This window comes from Thunnus albacares, chromosome 9, assembly GCF_914725855.1.
Source record: "Thunnus albacares chromosome 9, fThuAlb1.1, whole genome shotgun sequence".
NCBI lineage: Eukaryota > Metazoa > Chordata > Actinopteri > Scombriformes > Scombridae > Thunnus > Thunnus albacares.
This window is the reverse complement of record NC_058114.1, coordinates 10,363,258-10,382,196: the sequence shown is the minus strand read 5'-3', so window position 1 is coordinate 10,382,196 and position 18,939 is coordinate 10,363,258. Positions and strand designations below refer to the sequence as shown.

Genomic DNA, 18,939 nt, shown 5'->3' with positions numbered 1-18,939 from the left:
GACACACTCTAGGGGCAGGGGGTCTGCTCTGTCTCTGTGTATGTATGTGTGTGTGTGTGTGTGTGTGTGTGTGTGTGAGACTCAGAAGGTCAGACAGATAGAGAGAACCCTGGTGTGAAAAGTTATGCATCCTTTATTTGTTCAAAGACTGTAGGAACAAATTTTACCATATGAATTCAGTCCATTTTAATTCAAACACCAAACAGCCAATTAAATGCTTTAAAAATCTTTGGTGATTAATCCTTACTCCTCATCCTCTATTGCTCTCAAAACACCAGTCAATCTTGCAACAACTCATCCTGATGAGGAGATTTATCCGGCAAACTTGAACTCCAAGTGATGTTGTATAAGATTGTTTGATTCCTCTCAGTGTAAGGCAAAATACAGCACAACAAAAGCTCAATCCTTCCAATTACTGAATTACAAAAAAATCACAAACAAACTATATTTATTTATGATATTTATTTGTCATGACATCTAAACTTTATGTTCAAATTGAGGATGAATTTCATTCATTCGAGTCACTTCAGAAACAAATTAGCTTGTTAAATGACAACTGACATGTTTTTTTTTTCCTATATCTAGATATTGCCAGTCAAATAACCACTAGTACTGTGCTCAAAAACAACAATAACTATATAAACAAAACAAAACAAATTCAGACCTTGGTCACTGGAGTCAAAGGCAAGACTAGCCCTACACTATTCTATTATACCTTGAACTATCACCCATTACAATCATGTATCCTGCTTCACTCTATTCATAAATAACACTGCTGCACAGCTTTCATTCCACTATAATAGCACATTTGAAATGGGGTGGAGTGGGGAGGGGGGCTGTGTAATGGCTCCATGTTTACAATTAGTTAGTCGTTAGTAGTTAAGCAATACATTAATCTGAGAAAAGCTGCATTTATATATGGCTGCATGTTGGTTTTAGAGTCAGTTTTACCTGTTCCTTTGTTACGATCCACAAAGCAGTACTTCAGTTCATACTCTTTCAGAATTTCATGGACCTCCTATAAGAAGAGAGAAAGAGCAAGACAGAAGTTTAGCCAAGAGATCACCAAAACGCCAGAAAAACAAATAATCAAAGAACTGTTCAAATTTGAATGTTTTTTAAAAAATACATAATTATTAAAAAACTGCTTATACAGAACAAGAAAGCTAAACACAATAGTGCCTCATTCTCAGAGTGCTACATCGAACAATTATTTGCAGTATCTATCCATCTATTAATTAATCTACTCATTCAGTTAATCATTTAATATAAAGGATGTAAAAAAAAAAAACATAACAAATGCTTATCACACACAAGCAGAGGCAAAGCGATGTCTTCAAATTACTTATTTTGTGTGACCTGTCAAACAATAAAATAAATTTGAGAACCTGTAATTTTGGCATTTCTACTTGAAACATTGTATGATTATCAAAATTGTTAATATAATAATGATAATATTGACTAATTGGTACTAATTGATTAAACCAAACTGCATCAAATTGCATACACTTTAGCAAAAAGTAATGTTTAATTAAATATGTCAGCAAATCCAGTACAACTCTACTACTGTGTAACTTACTGTGAATGTTCACAGAGTACTCTTTTAACAGGAAGTTATTCATTTACCAACTGCTTTCAATAACACACTGACTCAAATAGTCACCATGACAGCTTATTTAGATAAATCTTATTAAAATGTATTTTTGCACATCAGTAAGACACACACACACACACACACACACAGAAAAACTTATTTTTTGGACACTTGAGCAAACTCTTTTCCTTCACAATAAACTCTTTGATGGGAGACTTCCCAATTACAGTAATTTGTCTCTAAAGGGTAATTATGTTTTTTAGTGTATTTTTAAGATAAAAAGCCTGAATTTATTTTTTTTAAAAAGGAGAGTGGAGTCCTTTCTCATGTTTTTTTTTTAGCTCTTTACCGACAGTATATGATGCAGAGAGTAATGAGAGAGATGCAATAGCACAGCCAGAGATCCTCACACCCTGCCTGAGTGTGTTACGCACTTGCTAACTCTCTGTTAGCCTCAGTCCCTGCCTGATGGGTTTCACTGTTATGCAGCCACACAGACTCACACAAGTATTGCGCACAAGTAAATGACAGCACAGACTGTTTCCAGCTAGGCAACAAATGTGTTTTTTAGATATGCTCATGTGATACGAGCAACCCTGTTGGGTCCAGTGACTGTCAAACATGTCCGAGAGCACAACAGTTACAGATCGAACAGCAACACGGTGAAGGCAGAGGGACTGAACAGTGAGCAAAAAAAAAACAACAACCGCATTGCTAAAACAACCTGCAAGCCTCAGTCTAAACTAACTGTGGAAAGATCATTTCAGCACAAAACAATTATTGTTAAGTGCCACCAAAGGCAAAAAGTAATGGCCAGTGCATAATGATGCACATCAAACAGGACTTTCAAACTGTTTTATCCTCAGGTACAGACACACTGAACTCACCATGATCAAAGTATTATGTGGTAAGATTCTCTCCTACACTTATCCTACACTTTTCTACTTCCTCTTACTCTGTCTTATTATGTTGCTATCCAATTTTATTCAAACTTTTAAAAAAAAACAGAATAAATAAATGTGAGCCATGTGCATTTTTTGGTTTAAAGCAAATAAACAGGCTTTATAAATGAGCCTGAATGTGGCAAAAAGAGAATAGATGAAAATAGTCTTTTAAGAATTGATTGGTATTTGGGAGAATGCAGCTAATGTTACCAAAACTCTGCTTTTGTTCACTGTCAGCTAATGCTGCCCATGTTTTTTTGTGCTTCCATTCAAAGATGAAAACAAAGAAAGGAACTCTGCAATACTGAAACGCACCAACTCACAGTCATACAATGATCACCTTTTCCATGAGAGTGAAAGAAGGTATGACATTTCCGGGAGGTCATGTGGACAGATAAAACATTTCCATTCCCATTTACCACATCGTTTCTATAAAGACAAAACAAAAGAAATCTGCCTCAAGTGATCAATACGATGTTCAAGGGGTTTCTAATATGTATGTTTTTCTCTTTTCTATCTCTCTAACCACCATCCAGCCCACTCATGTACACAGTGAGCAGGCATGTTCCATATGAGTGAAGGCCATGCAAGGCAGCCCACACATAGGGTTAGCTCGCTCGACCTTCAAATCAGTGCAGAGTGAGCAGTAATCGCTAAGAGGAACAAAGATAGAGAGAGATGGAGAAAAAAGGAAAATAAGTGTTTCAGATTATTCTCCATACACATTTATTTCTTGCTACAATCTCATGCTAAAGGGAAGGGATTCAGGTTAACAGCAGCAGTGTTAAATGAAAGGGATTAAGAGAAACCACCTCAAACCAAAACAGCGTAAAAAACCCCCCTCAATTTTAATCACATCATTTGTCTGTTAAAAAGTAATACCTTATCCTCTTAACATAAGTTAAGAATCTGCTACTGCAGAAAGAATATCTAAACCAATTTCCTAGAAATAAAAAGAACAACTAGACTTGATTTAAGAAAAATATTTCAAAAAAGTTAATTTCCTTTGGAAAAAGGTCAAAATATTCTTAGCATACTTGTACATTTTTTCACGTATTTTAAGAAAATAAGAATTTAAAGACTCAATAATAGTAAAAAAAAAAAAAAAACAGATTTCAGAATGGAGATTTTTTGTTGTCAACAAAGTTATAAGGGGTTTTCCAGACATAATGACAAAGCATGAATTGAAACTGTGTTGTAGACAATTAAACAACAACGCAAATACAACAACAACAAAATAGGATTAATCAATTTAGATTAAAGCGTGTCAGTACAAATGTGTGAGGATTTAAGCTGTTACTGCCAAACAAAGCTCCCCTCAGTTTTTATGTCAGCTTATCCCTCTGTTTCACCACTTACATTTTGTATTTCTACTCTCTAAATGCACTGTTTTTACTGTATCAAGTGTCTCTTTTTTCCTGCTCTCTTTATTTCTCTGCTACATCACATGTTTGTTTAAGTTAAAGCAGAGCTCTTGTATTTACTTTAATTTTGTGCCTTTACAGCTCTGACATAGAGGGACTAAAAAACTAAATCCTAAATGCAAGAAATAATGAGCAAAGGAGGACCATAAACAACACAGAAATTTTCATTAGATTAAATGGTGGTGTTCAAAAACTGATCGATAGTTACCGCTGTAATGGAAAGTATGCAGACAGTGACACTGGAGAGTACTTGATGACATTCAGACAAGGTTGAACCGTGCCACTCTGTGTGATTCTCTTTGGTGTTATTTTATTGCACAGTGCTGTGCTATTCTGTATTTGGACTGAGTTGATATTGTGTTTCTTGTAGCATTGACACATTACAAGTATTTTTAGGAGTCTTAACAGTCCTGCCTCTTTTCTCAGCCACACAATTTACCAAATGCTGCATTATAAAAAATAATATTCCGGTTTGTTTCACCCGATTTCCTTTTACACTCCATGTTTTAATGATCTTTTACTTTCACTACATCCCTTCACGCTGCTCTCTCATGTTCCATTTTGTTTCAATGGGATTCACACTACACTATTTCAATCGTGTTCTAATTAATACTTCCTTAATAGCCAACCAACATTCACAAGTGTTTCCAAACAGCCACTGGGCTCAGTAAAGAGACAATCTGGAAAACCAGCCCACAGCTGTAAATTCAGACAGAGCAAACACTTAAACTCTACTAAAACTAAATCTACAACTTGCAAAACATAAATGACCCTGATTTTAATAATCCCAGACAAATAGAGTAGCATTTCCTTACCACCTGCCCTATTACAAGTCTTCATCGCCAACAGATACGATTGAGAACCGGATGGTATGTGGGCAGAATGCCATTCTTTCTTTCTTTTTTCAATTTGTGCATTTACAGAGAAGGTGTAGCCTTTCCAGAATGAAGACAAAGTGTATATTAAAAAAAAAACAACAAAACAAACAAAAACCAAACTAGCCCCAGAAATTTTGAGTTGGCGTGCAAAGCCATACCGAGTGAAAGTAGTTGTCTGTAGTGTTGAGAGCGCATTGGGGACATATGCCGTTGTCTGTGAAACCCATTAAGTGTATCCTGTGTTGAGTTATGAGTGTTCTGTGTATGGTTTTATAGTGAATGACCTTTAGACTGGGGTTACTGGTCATAGAGAAGAAGTTGCAAATTTGCTTCCAGAAGGTTGCATCAACATTAAAATCAAATCTTTTTCCCAGTCTGTGGTGGGGGACAGTTACGATGGAGTCTTTGGTTGATGAAATAAGTCTGTATAATTTTGACAGTGGTTTCTTGGATTTTGATATTGTAAATAGGTCTAAATTGGGGTGAATTTACATGTTGAGGGTGTGTGATTGGGGATCTTATTGATTTTCCACCACGCTTCCAGAGTTGTGGCAATCACTGTGTTCCTTTAGTAGTTATGTTTTTTATAGTTGTTGAGAGAAATGGTAGATCTTTCATGGACAGTTTGTTGCATTCTGTTCAATTTCGAACCATTTCTAACCACTTGATTGGCTAAGTAACAGTGGGGGAAATTTGGGGCATTTAAACCTCCACTCTGTTTGTTTTTCTGTAGTGTTGTGAATTTAATTCTCGGTTGTTGGTTTTTCCAGTAGAATTTTGTGATTAGTGAGTCAAGTGTATTGAACCAATTGGGTGTTGGCTGGACAAGCGTCAATGAGAAGAGGTAATTGATTCTGGGTAAAATTGACATTTTGATTGTTGCAATGTGGCCTGCAAGGGAGAGTGGTAAATTATCCCAGCGGTTTAAGTGATCTTCGGTGGATTTAAGGATGGGGGGGGTAAAGTTGAGGTGGAACAGCTCTGGAAGATTGGAAGAAATATCAATGCCCAGATATTGAATGTTACCAGTTGGGATGTTGAAGGGTAATTTTGGGGTTGCACTCATCCACTGGTGTTGATTTAGTGGGAAAACGGTAGATTTGGATCAATTAATGGAATAATCAGAGATAGAGGAGAATCTTTCTATGAGTTTAAACACTGCAGGTAATGATATTGATGGTTTTTGTATATATAAATATAAGAATAACAATAAATCGTCAGCATAAAAACTGACCTCATGGGTTGTGTTGGTCATGGTGATTCCAGTGATTTTTATGTCTTGGCGAATGGCAGCTGCTAGGGGTTCTATACATAGTGCGAATAACAATGTAGAGAGAGGACATCCTTGCCTGGTGCCATGGTTTAGTGTGAAATGTTGTAAACTTATTTCATTGGTGATTACTGATGCTGTGGGTGAGTTGTAAAAAAATTTTGATCCATTTAATAAATAACTCCAAAACCAAATCTCTCTAGTGTTGCAAATAAAAAAATCCAGTTTACATGGTCAAATGCTTTCTCTGAATTTAATGATATGATGGATGTGTTAGTCTTTTAATCTTTGGATATATTTATTAGGTTGAATTGGTGGTACATATTATTTGAAGTCTCTAACTTTGATGAAACCAGTTTGGTCCAGGTGAATTAAAATATTAATGACTTTTTCCAATCTCATAGATAGTGCTTTACTAAGATTTTTGATGTCTGTGTTGATGAGTGATAAGGGGTGGTAGCTTGAGCAGAGAGTAGGATCTTTGTTAGGTTTGAGAAGAACTGAGATGAGTACTGAATTCATATGTGGTGGGATGTTTGGAGATTGGTAAATTTCTGTTATCATCTTAACCCTTTTAGCACCATAATAAAATCATGCAAAGCTTTCTCCATGTTCTGCCATACACTACTGCGCTATAGCAAATACTGTGGTTTTTGTGAAGCCCTCAACACCCAAAGTCCACAGTGTCACCGGTGATCCCCGTGGTTTTAAAAAGGGTTAAAAGTAGTGATATTGTGGTCCAAATGTGCTTGTAAAATTCAGTAGGGAAACCATCCGATCCAGGTGCTTAGTTATTTGACATGGCTTAAAGTGCTTTCTCACAGTCATCTAGAGTAATGGGTCTGCCTAAAATATTGCATGAGGTTCTGGTAGTTTGGTAGCTAAAATTGAGCGCTTTATTGACAATCACCACAACTTGTTAGTCAGAATGGCTGACACGGACAGCCATTCACCAGAGGAGGAAAAATGGAAAATCTGCTGCTCATCTATCAATATGGACGACGTGTTTACATCTACTGTATGCCCTTCTGCTACATGCTGTGCCATACTGATTTCTCTGCATGTTTCAACACTTTGAGACGCTGACATTTCCAGCAAGTCTCTCAGCATCAGCCTTAAGCCCAAGGCCAATTTCTGTGTGTGCCATTGTGGGTGCACCCATGTGCCCCAACATTCAGGCAAACTGCCCTGAGAGGACAAGCTTGATAAGGAATGTGATAGCAGCCCTTTCTGACACCTAGTCAGAAACAACTAACTTCCCTGAAGAGTGGCTACGCTGCAGATAAAAGACACCACCCACCACTCCAGTCTTCACTTACCTTATGTTATCTGATTTTAAGCATGCCTATTAAGGAATAGCAGTTTGCCTGGGTAAGACCACTGCCTTCAGCAGAGCAATTACACCTACATAATATGCATTTGCCATAAACAGCAACAGTTAAGTGTGAGAGTTCATTCTTGTCCTCGCAGGTTGGGCAAACTCCATCCACTAGAGAAGACCAGAAAATGCAGATCTTTAGTTACTGGTGAAAGTGTCGTATGAAACATTTTAAACGAACTATAGCAACAATGTTTTGGACTCAAGTATTGGTAATCCACTTACTAGCCCAAAATGTATCAGGAGAGCAGTATTATGACGAGCATCAGCACAAGGTTACACATGTTGCTGTGTCAAAGTTACGTTTGAGTTATAAGTTTGTGCACGTAAACACTGCAAAAAAGTAGCAATTTTATCACTTTCATTCCCCAGATTGACATATTCCAACTACTTTACCGTAACAACTTATATTGCCTATACAGTGTATTCCCTATGTGCTCTAGGAATCAAATGACACACAGCTGTGCTGTTTTTGAGACAGCCGGTTGGATAAACAGTTAAAGAGGCCATCCTTCACATAGATGACTTATCCACCAAGTGTTTAAACAGACGTTGAGTCCTTAGCAGCTCCTCTATATCCAACTCTATTTCAAATATCCCAGGTGATGAAATTAACTTAGTAATGTGTCACAGTTGTTTGATTACTGTAATTTCGGTGCAAGAAACAGTCGCATCCTTGTGTTTGTCAGTAACTGTCCTTTCACTCACAGCTTCTAATATCAATTTTCTGCAAATAAAGAGCAAATAAACTCAAACTGCCTTTCAGTAGAACTGGGTGTTGTTTTGAACCCCCCCTTCACTCTGCGACTGACAGCTTGTACTATTAGCCAGTTAAGGTATTTCTGTTGCACTCTGTAAGTCACTCTAGAGAGGACCACATTATAGTGGAAAGCATACAAAGTAATGTACATAAATCTAAGGCAAGACAGCTTTACTAGAATGATTTTATGAACAAAAAAAGAAAGAAGAGAAAAATGCATAAACATACATAATCTCCTTTTGTCTCTGGCTTACAAACACACAGAGGGCCATTGGGAAAAAGTGAAACCGTGGGCTATCATTTCAGCTCTGTGTGAATGTGTGTGTGTGTCGGTGTGAGAGAGAGAGATGGGGGGATAGGGGGATTAGGGGACAAACACACTCTGCATGGCCTCCTTACCGGCAATAACTGTGTCCTTGACCTACTGATAGAGTGATATATGCTAGAGAGAGAACAGAGGATGAAGCCCAAGTCTGCCAGCAAACAGAAGGCTACTCTCACACTTAACACAACTGTGTCTTTCAAAATTATTAGCATTACAATAACGGCATCATTATCACTTGCATTTTTGGAGCTGTAATACTAACAGTGCAATCATACTGGTGATTTTAGTGGCACTGTATTTGTATGAGCAGTGTAATCTTTTTACAATATTACAGTTTTGATATTGGTCAGTGATACCCACAAAACAACTTTTTGTCAGATTTCCATTCAGGTGTCAAACAGACATTGATGGGATGGAAAACAGTTAATGCTGTCCACTTTGAATGTATGACTGGTATCATTCAAGTGGGATATAAAATTTTTATACCTTTTGCGGTTGCTTTCAAACAAGCATCAAAAATTTATTTCAGCTGCATTCAGTTATATCTCAACACTCTGTTACAATCTGTTGCTTATTCAATGCTAATTACAACGTTTCCCTAATATATCATGAAAAACACTCTTTTCCCTATTTGGTATTAGCCAAGCAGTGTGTGTGTGTGTATGTGTGTGTATGACAGGTGGTTCAAACCAGGCACAGCACGGATCACTGGCCCATCAAATGCCTGCCAGGAGATCTTCTTAGAAAACGTGCACCTTCACATATTGCGAGGCAGACAAGCATAAATACACATGAGTGCAGACATCTATCTCTCAAACATTCTCAGAGTTTTCACACCTTGTATGCTACTCTCACACTCTCGCTCTGCACTGCCACTGGTAGAATTCTTCAGTTTAACAAGTTTGTTTTGATTCCTCTTCTCTCCTGCTCTTTAACTCTTCCTCCACATCCAAGCTACCTCCTTGTCTTCCCCCTCATGTTTATCCTTCTGATTTCTCTCGTCTTTCCTTTGCTTCATTGCTAAACTGGCTATAATGGTTACATTTTCATGCAAAGTTACAGTACAGTTGCCTTCTGGGAGAGAAAGGAGAATACAAACTGGGGACACAGAATCAGATCCATTACGTTCTCCCTGTCTGATCTTTTCTTTAAAACAGTCAATTTATCAGTCTCTGTTTATTCTGTTATTCTTGCTCATCCTTTTCAGATGGTTTGTTTATTTCCAGTAGAGTCAAGAGAGATGATGCAGTGAAGCAGCACAGCGTGAACGGGGACTCAAACTCATAATCAACCTCAGCAGTCATGGGCACGCTGTCCAAGCGGTGCGCTACACACTGACCTTCAAACCCTTGATCTGACAATACACTACAGAGGCTCGAAGTAAGAACTTGTTGAAATGCTCTCCCTGTTTCATTCTATGCCCCCCAATACACAACAATGTCTGCAACTGGCTGATAATGGTACGTGGGTCCAACTTTGGGTGCATGTGTCCAGTTAACTTCTTGTTTGTTTTACTTCCACCCTGGGTAGCTGAAATGATTGTGACACCCAGATTTGGCCATTTCAGCCAACTTGACACAGGAACCTGATAGTACAAAGAGAGGCTATTTGCAGGTAGCTTAGCATGATGGACAGCAAATTGCATTTGCAACGATAATTTCTGAAGCTACTGAAAGTACCTGTACTGATGCACCTTTCATGTAAGTGGAGGAAGAATGGTTGTCATGTTTCGGCCTGATTTATCTGGTTGTACCTGTACATGCACTAAGTAATTAAAAGACAATAATAAAACTTTTTTAGATTATTACGTGTTTGTGTCTACATAACTGCCCACAGATTAAGTATATAGTAAACCAAAATAAATTATTTAGATTTGGGGCAGTGGTGGCCTAAAGATGAGATTAGTGAACTTGTGACCAGAGGAGCGGGGATAAATCTGAGTGAGGAAAGTGAAGAAGCAGCGCTTGCCCCTCCTTCATTACCACCACCGAGGTGCCCTTGAGTAAGGCCCTTAACCCCGACTGCTCCAGTGGAGCTGCTCGGTGGCCGGCAGATCAGACTGCGATTGCACTGGGCAGCTTCCAGGTATGAATGTGTAACTGTGTGAACGTGATCAGGGTTTTCCTGAAAAAGAGAGAATTGCTTTCTCAGTGAAATTTCCCTGAATAAATAAAGGTTTTAAAAAAAAGATTTAAATGTTATAGTATGTTAAAGTTACATATTAGTTGCTGTTAAATGTTTTCTCCAGTGGACCACAGTATATTGGAGCCCATGGGCAGAACAAAATCATAATGTCTTAATGTCTGTGCCATTATTCATATGCTTTTGAAGTAATGAAATGACAATGACTAGAGTGAAAATCTAAAATTGGGAAAAATGGGGGAGCTGTGGGTGTCGCTGACGTGGCATAAGCAAGCAGGAGCTATCACCATCACATCTGTGTGACCCATCAATCAAGCAAACAAGCCTCAAAATAGATTTCTCTTTACATCTTAATAACTGCTCATTGGGAAAACTGCATCTTAAAAAGGCATGTACTGCCGTACTGGTTGCAGTTTGGTCGAACCCTGACTCTGTCTGTCCATTTCTTCCATTTCCCTCTGTTCATATGTCTTTTACAGAGGAGCTTGTTGATCTGATTTCATCAAGGACAGAACCGGGGGGTTGAGGGAAGCAGGTGGCTCGCTCTGAGACAGGACTCATTCTGCTGTCAGCTAATGTGACCCCACCTCCCCTCCCTCATCCACACCCACCCATCTCTGCTTGGCTCCAGCCCTGAAGCCACTGGACTCAGATTGGAGGTTATTTTCCCCACCGAGCCAACAGTCACTCCTCCTCACATATCAACAGTGAGTCCTGCAGACATTAGGTCAAAATAGCATTATAAGAATATTCATTATTTTTGTTGGCTTCCATTACCAGGTGGGGGGGACTGCGCCACATAACATAATATAAATTCACACAATTACATTACAAGCGTAATTTATCAGCAGTCTACATTTATATAACTGACTATTCTCCAGTGACACTGACATGCTGTGATGTGGTGAATCCAAGCTTTAATGTAAATAGAGCAGAAGAGAAAACAACCTAACCAAAAAATAAAAAAAATACTTGTGCGTCATGTGTTGCTAAATTCTTTCTCATCTATTTTTGACATGGTCCATGACATTTTCCATCATTTCCATCTTTGTTAAAACATATTTAACACTCATAAAACAGTTTTAGCACACAGCTACAGCATGAAGCACCATCATAGCAGCAGTAAAAGCACAGCAACTGTAGAGAAATGTGCAGACTGGCAGAGAACCTCTTAGACATAAAAGCTAAATGGCCTCTTGTAGTGATTTGTACTCATACTCCAAGGCGCCAGTTAAAGCACCATGATGTACATCAACAGGCGAGATGTACAAAAGTTAATGTCTTCCCTACAGAGATTACACACATTTCTGTATCATTACTGATTTTAAACAAAAGAAGCTTTACATTGGAATTGTAAACTTTGAGTCAAGTCTTCTTGCTTGGAAAATTATATTGCATAAACACCGATTTCAAATATGGTGTAAATATTGGTTTTCTAATTGGCTTTAATTACAATATGTGTAAGGTAATCATGTTTTGTAACTGGTCTTCCTGAGTTAATATCATAACATTGGTGCTCTGTTATGTTGATCAGACAACAAAATCTAAACATTTTTGAGCTTTGGTAACTTTGGGGACATTAATCACGTAAAATAAGCAGATTACAGACAAAACAATTGCTAGATTAACTGAAAGCATAACAGTTACTGTTCATTTAACCAGGGTGTGATTTGCCTGGGGGGTGGAGGGGCTTCCCCCCCCTCTGGTCTATATATCCCTGCACTGCTGAATTATTTTTATCCCCCTCATAGTGATTTATGCTGCTTCACCCATAGACCATATAAAATATCTAAAATAAAAATAGCCTATTTAAAAAAAAATCTAAGTAAAGCACTGCAAGGTGAGAACAGTCTATAATGCAAACACCTATAAAATCAGAAATGGACTTTCACTGTCAGTGCTAGAGTGACAGTAGAGATGACATCACATCTAGGCTCCGTGATGACGCCTCCTTCCCTGCTCGGAGATTTGCAGAGATTTGGGTAAAAGAGGGGCGACACGCCATGGACGACCCCTCTACAGGAAAGCATAAAATGAAAACCATCATCAAAGCAGACTGTTCTCTTAGTCTGACAAGTAGGCATCTACTGTAGCCTATTTATTTTTATGATGACAGCACTTTGTACTATTGCATGTTGTGATTATTTTCTATTCAATATTGAAGTTTGCTGCACGCTGTGCATAGAGCTGAATTAAACAAAGACTTGGAAGAATAACATTAAGTGTATTGGCACGTCTGGCCGAGTGATGCTATCCACAGTACTGAAAGGAGCGTTGGGGGATTTAATTCTAGCATATTAAATTAGCATTTAACCTTTTGTTTTGATCACATCTCCTATGTGTCCCCATGAGGAAAGGACAAGGCATGAACTTGACATCACATCGCTGAGAGTGAAAATATCACGCTACTTAAGGCATTAAATTTTTAAAATTGATTAAAATATTCCTGCAGATGCAGTGGTCATGTTCAAGTTCTGTATTTGTTTTATTAAAGTTCATAATTCTTTTATAAATGTTACTGTAGCCCACTGTGGTTCTGATTTATTTTCATGAATAAAAACATTTCAAAAACATCCCCCCCTCTGAAATCACACCCTGTATTTAACTCAAGGTATCAAGCTTGAAAGTTATGAATTTAATACCATTTAATTGCATACTGTAGATGATTTTTGCTACAGTAGAAGCTGTCTAGCAAGCTAATAGAAGCATTTTGACATGAGGAGTTGATTAATAGATGTATTTTGGGTTTTAAAAGTTTGCTTTTCGTAATACTAACATTTCTGTCTCTTTAAAATGTTTTATCCTGACAGAATAACAGTTGTCATTGTTCCCCATGGGTAAAATAAAACTCCTGAAAGTGATTTATGAAAATAAACTGACATAAGGATGGATGGGTTTATGCTTTTAATTCTGATTGTGCCGTCAGCATCTCATAAGCGAAACTGAACTTCAGATCAAGCATTTCGCAGCTTTTAAACTCTTTAGTCATCATCTGCTGGATGCTTTCTGCTCTTAGGTAACAAAAGTGGAACTTGGTATTGCTAAATCTTGTCACTCTAGTCTGACCTCATTACTAAGGTGTTTTCTCCAACAGATCTGCCACATTTCATGTTGTAGACTCTAATTTCAGAGGTCAGCTGTTTCTAAGAGGACAAAATCTACACTTCTCACACTCAATGTCCGAATGTCCAAGGTTACTTACATTGTGTGTGTGTTGAGTGTAATCATGGTGTTCTGATCAGTGTGGAGAATTGTGTCTCCTCTCTCCTCTACAGGAAGGTCAAAACATTCAGGTCAGCCAAATATCAAAATGATCTCCCCCAGCTCATTACACCACTGTCCCTTCCAAAATCTCCCTTCAAATGTTCAGTCTTAAAGGGCAAACACACTCATGGTCCACTCAGACAAGTGTTTTCACTTGAATTATCTTCACTTAATTAAATTTTGCCTTAATAGACCTCGTTTAAAGATACAGTCACATTACCCTTTACATTATTTGACCACATTCAGCTCCGAAAAAGGACATGATGTCCAGTTTCTGATGCCGGTAGTAAATAAATGCTGATCAGCGCAATCACAAACTATACAGTGTATGAGAGTGATGCTACAGTTTGAAGTGAGGTAGAGTGATAATGTACTAAAAATGGTGATGGCACTAGAAAAATAACTTCTCTATGCAGTGCAATAGTGTTTCTGTTGGCCGAGCCAGTACATCCACTTGTCACAAGTTGAACAAAGATGATCTTTGACCTGCAGATCACACTGAAACACACGTTTGAATTTGTAAAAGTGTGATATAATGTCCTTGTGTAATGCTTGATTAACATAACATCTCACCCGTCTATAAGTTGTGTTTCCCTTGTTAAGTTGGTAGAGGTTACACTTTATAGATTCATGAAGTTTGGTGACCTCACGTAATTCATCAGCCCCGCCCAACCTCAACCTGAGGTCTGATTAGTCAGAATAAAGTGTGCAAGGTTTTTAATTTGTGTATCAAAAGCATCAAACAGTTGTTTCGCGTTGCTGCTGCTGCTGAGCCAGAACTGTAGTAAACAGGGACCAGCAGGATCCTGATCTACCAATAGTGTTAACCGCCCCTCCACCTGCTCTATCTCACTAACACACTCACAACAATGGCAGCAGTTTGTGAACAGCAGGTGTGTGTACCTTTCCAAGCCTAAACACTATTTAACCAGCCATGTGAGAGAAATTCAAGAGGAGGAATGCACCGACTAATGTAAAATATTCTCTTATTGGAAGTTTAGGCTCTTTTGAATGAAGGTGAATAGTGAAGATTCAACCAGGAAGGCCATCTTGCCTCAGCACTCCTCAAACACACTCATTATTTCTCTTTAGCCTTTAATCCAATTATTCCTCTGCACATTCTTACTGTGACTGTTCTGTGTCCAGTTGATGGTTTACTCCCAAACCTTTTATCTAATGCAATTCCCACTTTCTCTGTTTACTCTGAAACCATTTAACCAATATTTTGGTTTCCCTCTTTTCACGAGACCACTCCCAAATCCATAATAACCTTCCTGCCAAATACTTACAGCTTAGCTTCACTGTCTTTAGTTGGCATATATGGTAGGACTGGGCAATAATTCAATATTATATATTGAATATACGTATAATCATATATTATCAACTTGCACTGGAATGATATTATGATGATCTGTTATTTATTATAGTCTCATGTCACATGTTGCTGTATACACTTTAATGCAGAGCACATTGAGTTTACCTGTAATAAAATGTTTTAAATAAAATGATTCTGAGCCCATTTTAATATAAAACAAAATTAGTTAAGTTTTTGTGAGAGCTTTGTCTGACATAAAGCATAAAAGTGAAACAGTTTTCAGGTATTCAACATCAATTTTGTTATTTTATGTGATTATACGTACCTGGCAAATCATTTACAATAAATAAATACTCATTAATATTCTGATATCAATTTTAATGCCCTCACCAAAGCCAAATATACAGTCTGTCACAATACTCCCCCCCCTTCCTTCTATCCACCACCGTCGTCGTCCTGGTTGTATTATCAGTAGTCAGTTGAACAGGTGTATCTCAGGTGCCTGCGGGATCATTGCTGCACAAACATGTGCAAAACTTCGAGGTGACTGATGCCATAGTAAACAGCTAAATCCTAACACTGTGTTTGCATGCAGACTCCTAACTGATGAAGGTGATGAAGGCTGCCCACTGTCAGGAGGGGCAGATTTCATGAACATCTGCTACTGACACACAAACACACGCATACATACACACACATCACAGCATGTAAAACGAGAGGAGGAAGTGGGTGGAAAGAGGCACACGCTGCTTTGTCACATTTACATGTATTTGTGTTTACCTGTACATATGCAAACAACTACACACACACACACAAACACACTGTCCACACTGTCAAGAAGAAACGCACATAAACACATGCACAAACACATCTCGCACAAGTTTTGTGACACACGCTGAATAATTCAAGAACTTAGCAGAAGTCCTTGGAAGCTAACCTCGTCCCCACACACACACACATACATTTGTATAGCTATCTTAGTGAGGACATTCATCAACATAATGCATTCCCTAGCCCCTAATCATCACAACTAAATGCTTAACCCCAAGCCTTACCCTAAACTGAACCTTAACCCAATTCAAACCTTGACCCTAAAACCAAGTCTGAACCCTCAAACAGCCCATTAAAGGTGTGTCAGGAAGTGAGGACTGGCCAAAATGTCCTCACTTTCCCAGGTCTAAAACTCAAATTGGTTCTCATAATGATAGCCATATAAGTACACACACACACACACACACACACACACAAAACCCACGTTTATTCTACCCTCCTGTGTATCTGCAAATATGTTTTTACATTACATGCTTGAATTGAATAAAACAGCATTTTTATTCTTAATAAAATATCAAGTGTAGTCTGGGGTGCGGTAGTGAGTTAAGGGCTTGCTAAATACCAGGGATCAACTCACGGGACTTTTTCCAATTTGGTTGGTGTGTGGGAAGCTGGTGAGGGATAATGTCTAGGAACGGGTTCAGATAGAAGATTCCATTTTAAAATCAATTTTCTGGTTGGCGAAATACACAGATTCACTAAGCTCCAACTCTAACAAACCTCTTATCTATCTTTGGTGAAAGAGAGATATAAAACATTCAGGTAGCAGTGTCTCATTTTTAGCTGGCTCTGACCATCAGTTTCACCAGTTAAAATGCCAAACATCACCGGCGGCATATCAGTTGTAAGTAATTAACAATAATTCTGTAAACTGTTAAAATAAAACTTGGCTGTTGTTTAATGTGCCATCTTCAAGTCTGTATTCAACCAATGATCATACGTAAGGACCACTGTAGAAACCTGAGTGGACTGTATGTTTATCTAATTCACCAAGACCAAGCTTTCACACATATAGTGTCAATATTTTAAAGTCCCCCCCCCCCATTCAAAAATGTGATTTTGTTCTTGTGATTTGGGTTGGATTATTGAGCTTCAATGTGCAGAATAATATGCAGAGTTTGACAACAGAAGACTGTTTTCACATTCATCTTAAACCATATCACCAAGGAAAGTTTGTCTGTGCTCACCAAAAATCTGAGTTAAAGGCGTGTACCTACAAGCATGATTTGTGACATCACAACTAGTTTGGAGCCAATCGTGGTCCAGTATGTACAGTAATTTACTTGTACTGAAGTTCTGAGATTTACAATGTAGTTTACAAGGTAGTGCAAAATCAAGAGGTTGCTGTTATTAGTCTTCAGAGAAGGAGCATGTGACCTAGTGCAGCAATGTGACTCACTGAAGTGTTTTTTTAATAGTTTTTGAGCAACACTGGAGGTTTATAGCAACAGAGCAATAAGATATATCAAGCGTTGGATAAACAGACAATTCTTGTAAGTGGGATCGGTTCATTGTTTGTTTGGTTCTGCACAAGAGATTTGTTGACAATAAGAAAAATCGCCTTTCATAATTCTGAATCGGGACCTCCAGTATTTGGAGGTGTAACAGTTATGTATGCTACACTTGTTATTCTAGTGTGTCAGAAACATATTTATCATTTTCAGTTTGTAGGTACAGGTTTTAAACATTAAATCAAGCTGCCGCTCAAAACTGACACCTTTCTGCCTTCTCAGCCAACAAAAGCTGATTACAGAGCTCAGTTGAATCTTTGAGGTTTAGTTTTTTAAAGGTTTAGTTACTTGCAAATGTTGGAAGTTAAACCTGATTAGAATTGATGAGGGGTTTAAAAAAAATTCTGATTCAATAAGTGGATTTGATAGTGGATTTGGATTTGATAAAATGCAATAAACCCTGTTAGCAACTCCTATCTGGGGGGCATTGCGGAATGTGGGGTAGGAAAAAAAAAGAAAAAACTGAGCAAGAAGTCTCATTTTCATCATCATTCTTTCAACCAGATGCCTCTCCCTGTTTCTCCTTAAACCACCTTTGTATTTTCTTTCCTTTTCATTTGTCTTTCCTCCGTATTCTACCTTTTCTTTTCCTCTCCTCTCACCCAAGTCTTCTGTCTCCCTTCTCTCGTTTCTCATTGCACTCTTCTCACCATCATCCCCCCCCCCCCCCTACTTCTCTCTGAGATGAGGACTGTCAGCAGGGCCATATATCTGACACAGTGCACCATGAACTCCACACACTCACTCACACACATATCCAATCTGCAATATAGTGTTCACTAATGGGGCAGCGGGTATGGGGGGAATGGGAGATAGAGTCGGCTGGGTGTTGTTGAGTCCATCAGACAGGTTATATAAGACGGTGACGAGGACTTTCCTTCGTCATAAATCTAAACCCTTATAGAAGATACTGTAATGTAAACAACTGCGCTATGAATAACACGGGGCTCCTACACAAGACCAAGCAAGAGCAGCAAAAGCTTTTAAGCCCTGTTAAATACCAAAACATAGAATCAGGTTTTATTGTATGAGTATAGGGCTGCAACTAACTGATAGATGCATCTGTCCATTATTTTCTTGATTAATCATTTATAAAATGTCCGAAAATGGTAAAAAAAAAAATATTGATCACTGTTTCCCAAAGCCAAAAGGTGACGTCCTCAAACGTCTTGTTGCGTCCCGACAAACAGTCCACAACCCAACGATATTCAGTTTACTGTCACAGAGGACTAAATAAACCAGATAATATTCACATTTGAGTAGCTAGAATAAGATAATTTGTTTAAAAAAATGCAAAATCACA

The 18,939-nt window shown here is 38.2% G+C and overlaps 1 protein-coding gene across 1 annotated transcript in view; it reads right to left on the bottom strand.

Annotated features, from left to right (window-relative positions):
• The window catches only part of raver2 (ribonucleoprotein, PTB-binding 2), a 100,989-nt gene that overhangs the window by 71,764 nt on the left and 10,286 nt on the right, over positions 1-18,939 (bottom strand). The window contains exon 3 of the mRNA XM_044361578.1: positions 952-1,018. Within this exon, the coding sequence (XP_044217513.1) occupies positions 952-1,018 (67 nt within the window). The remainder of the gene's footprint in view (positions 1-951; positions 1,019-18,939) is intronic.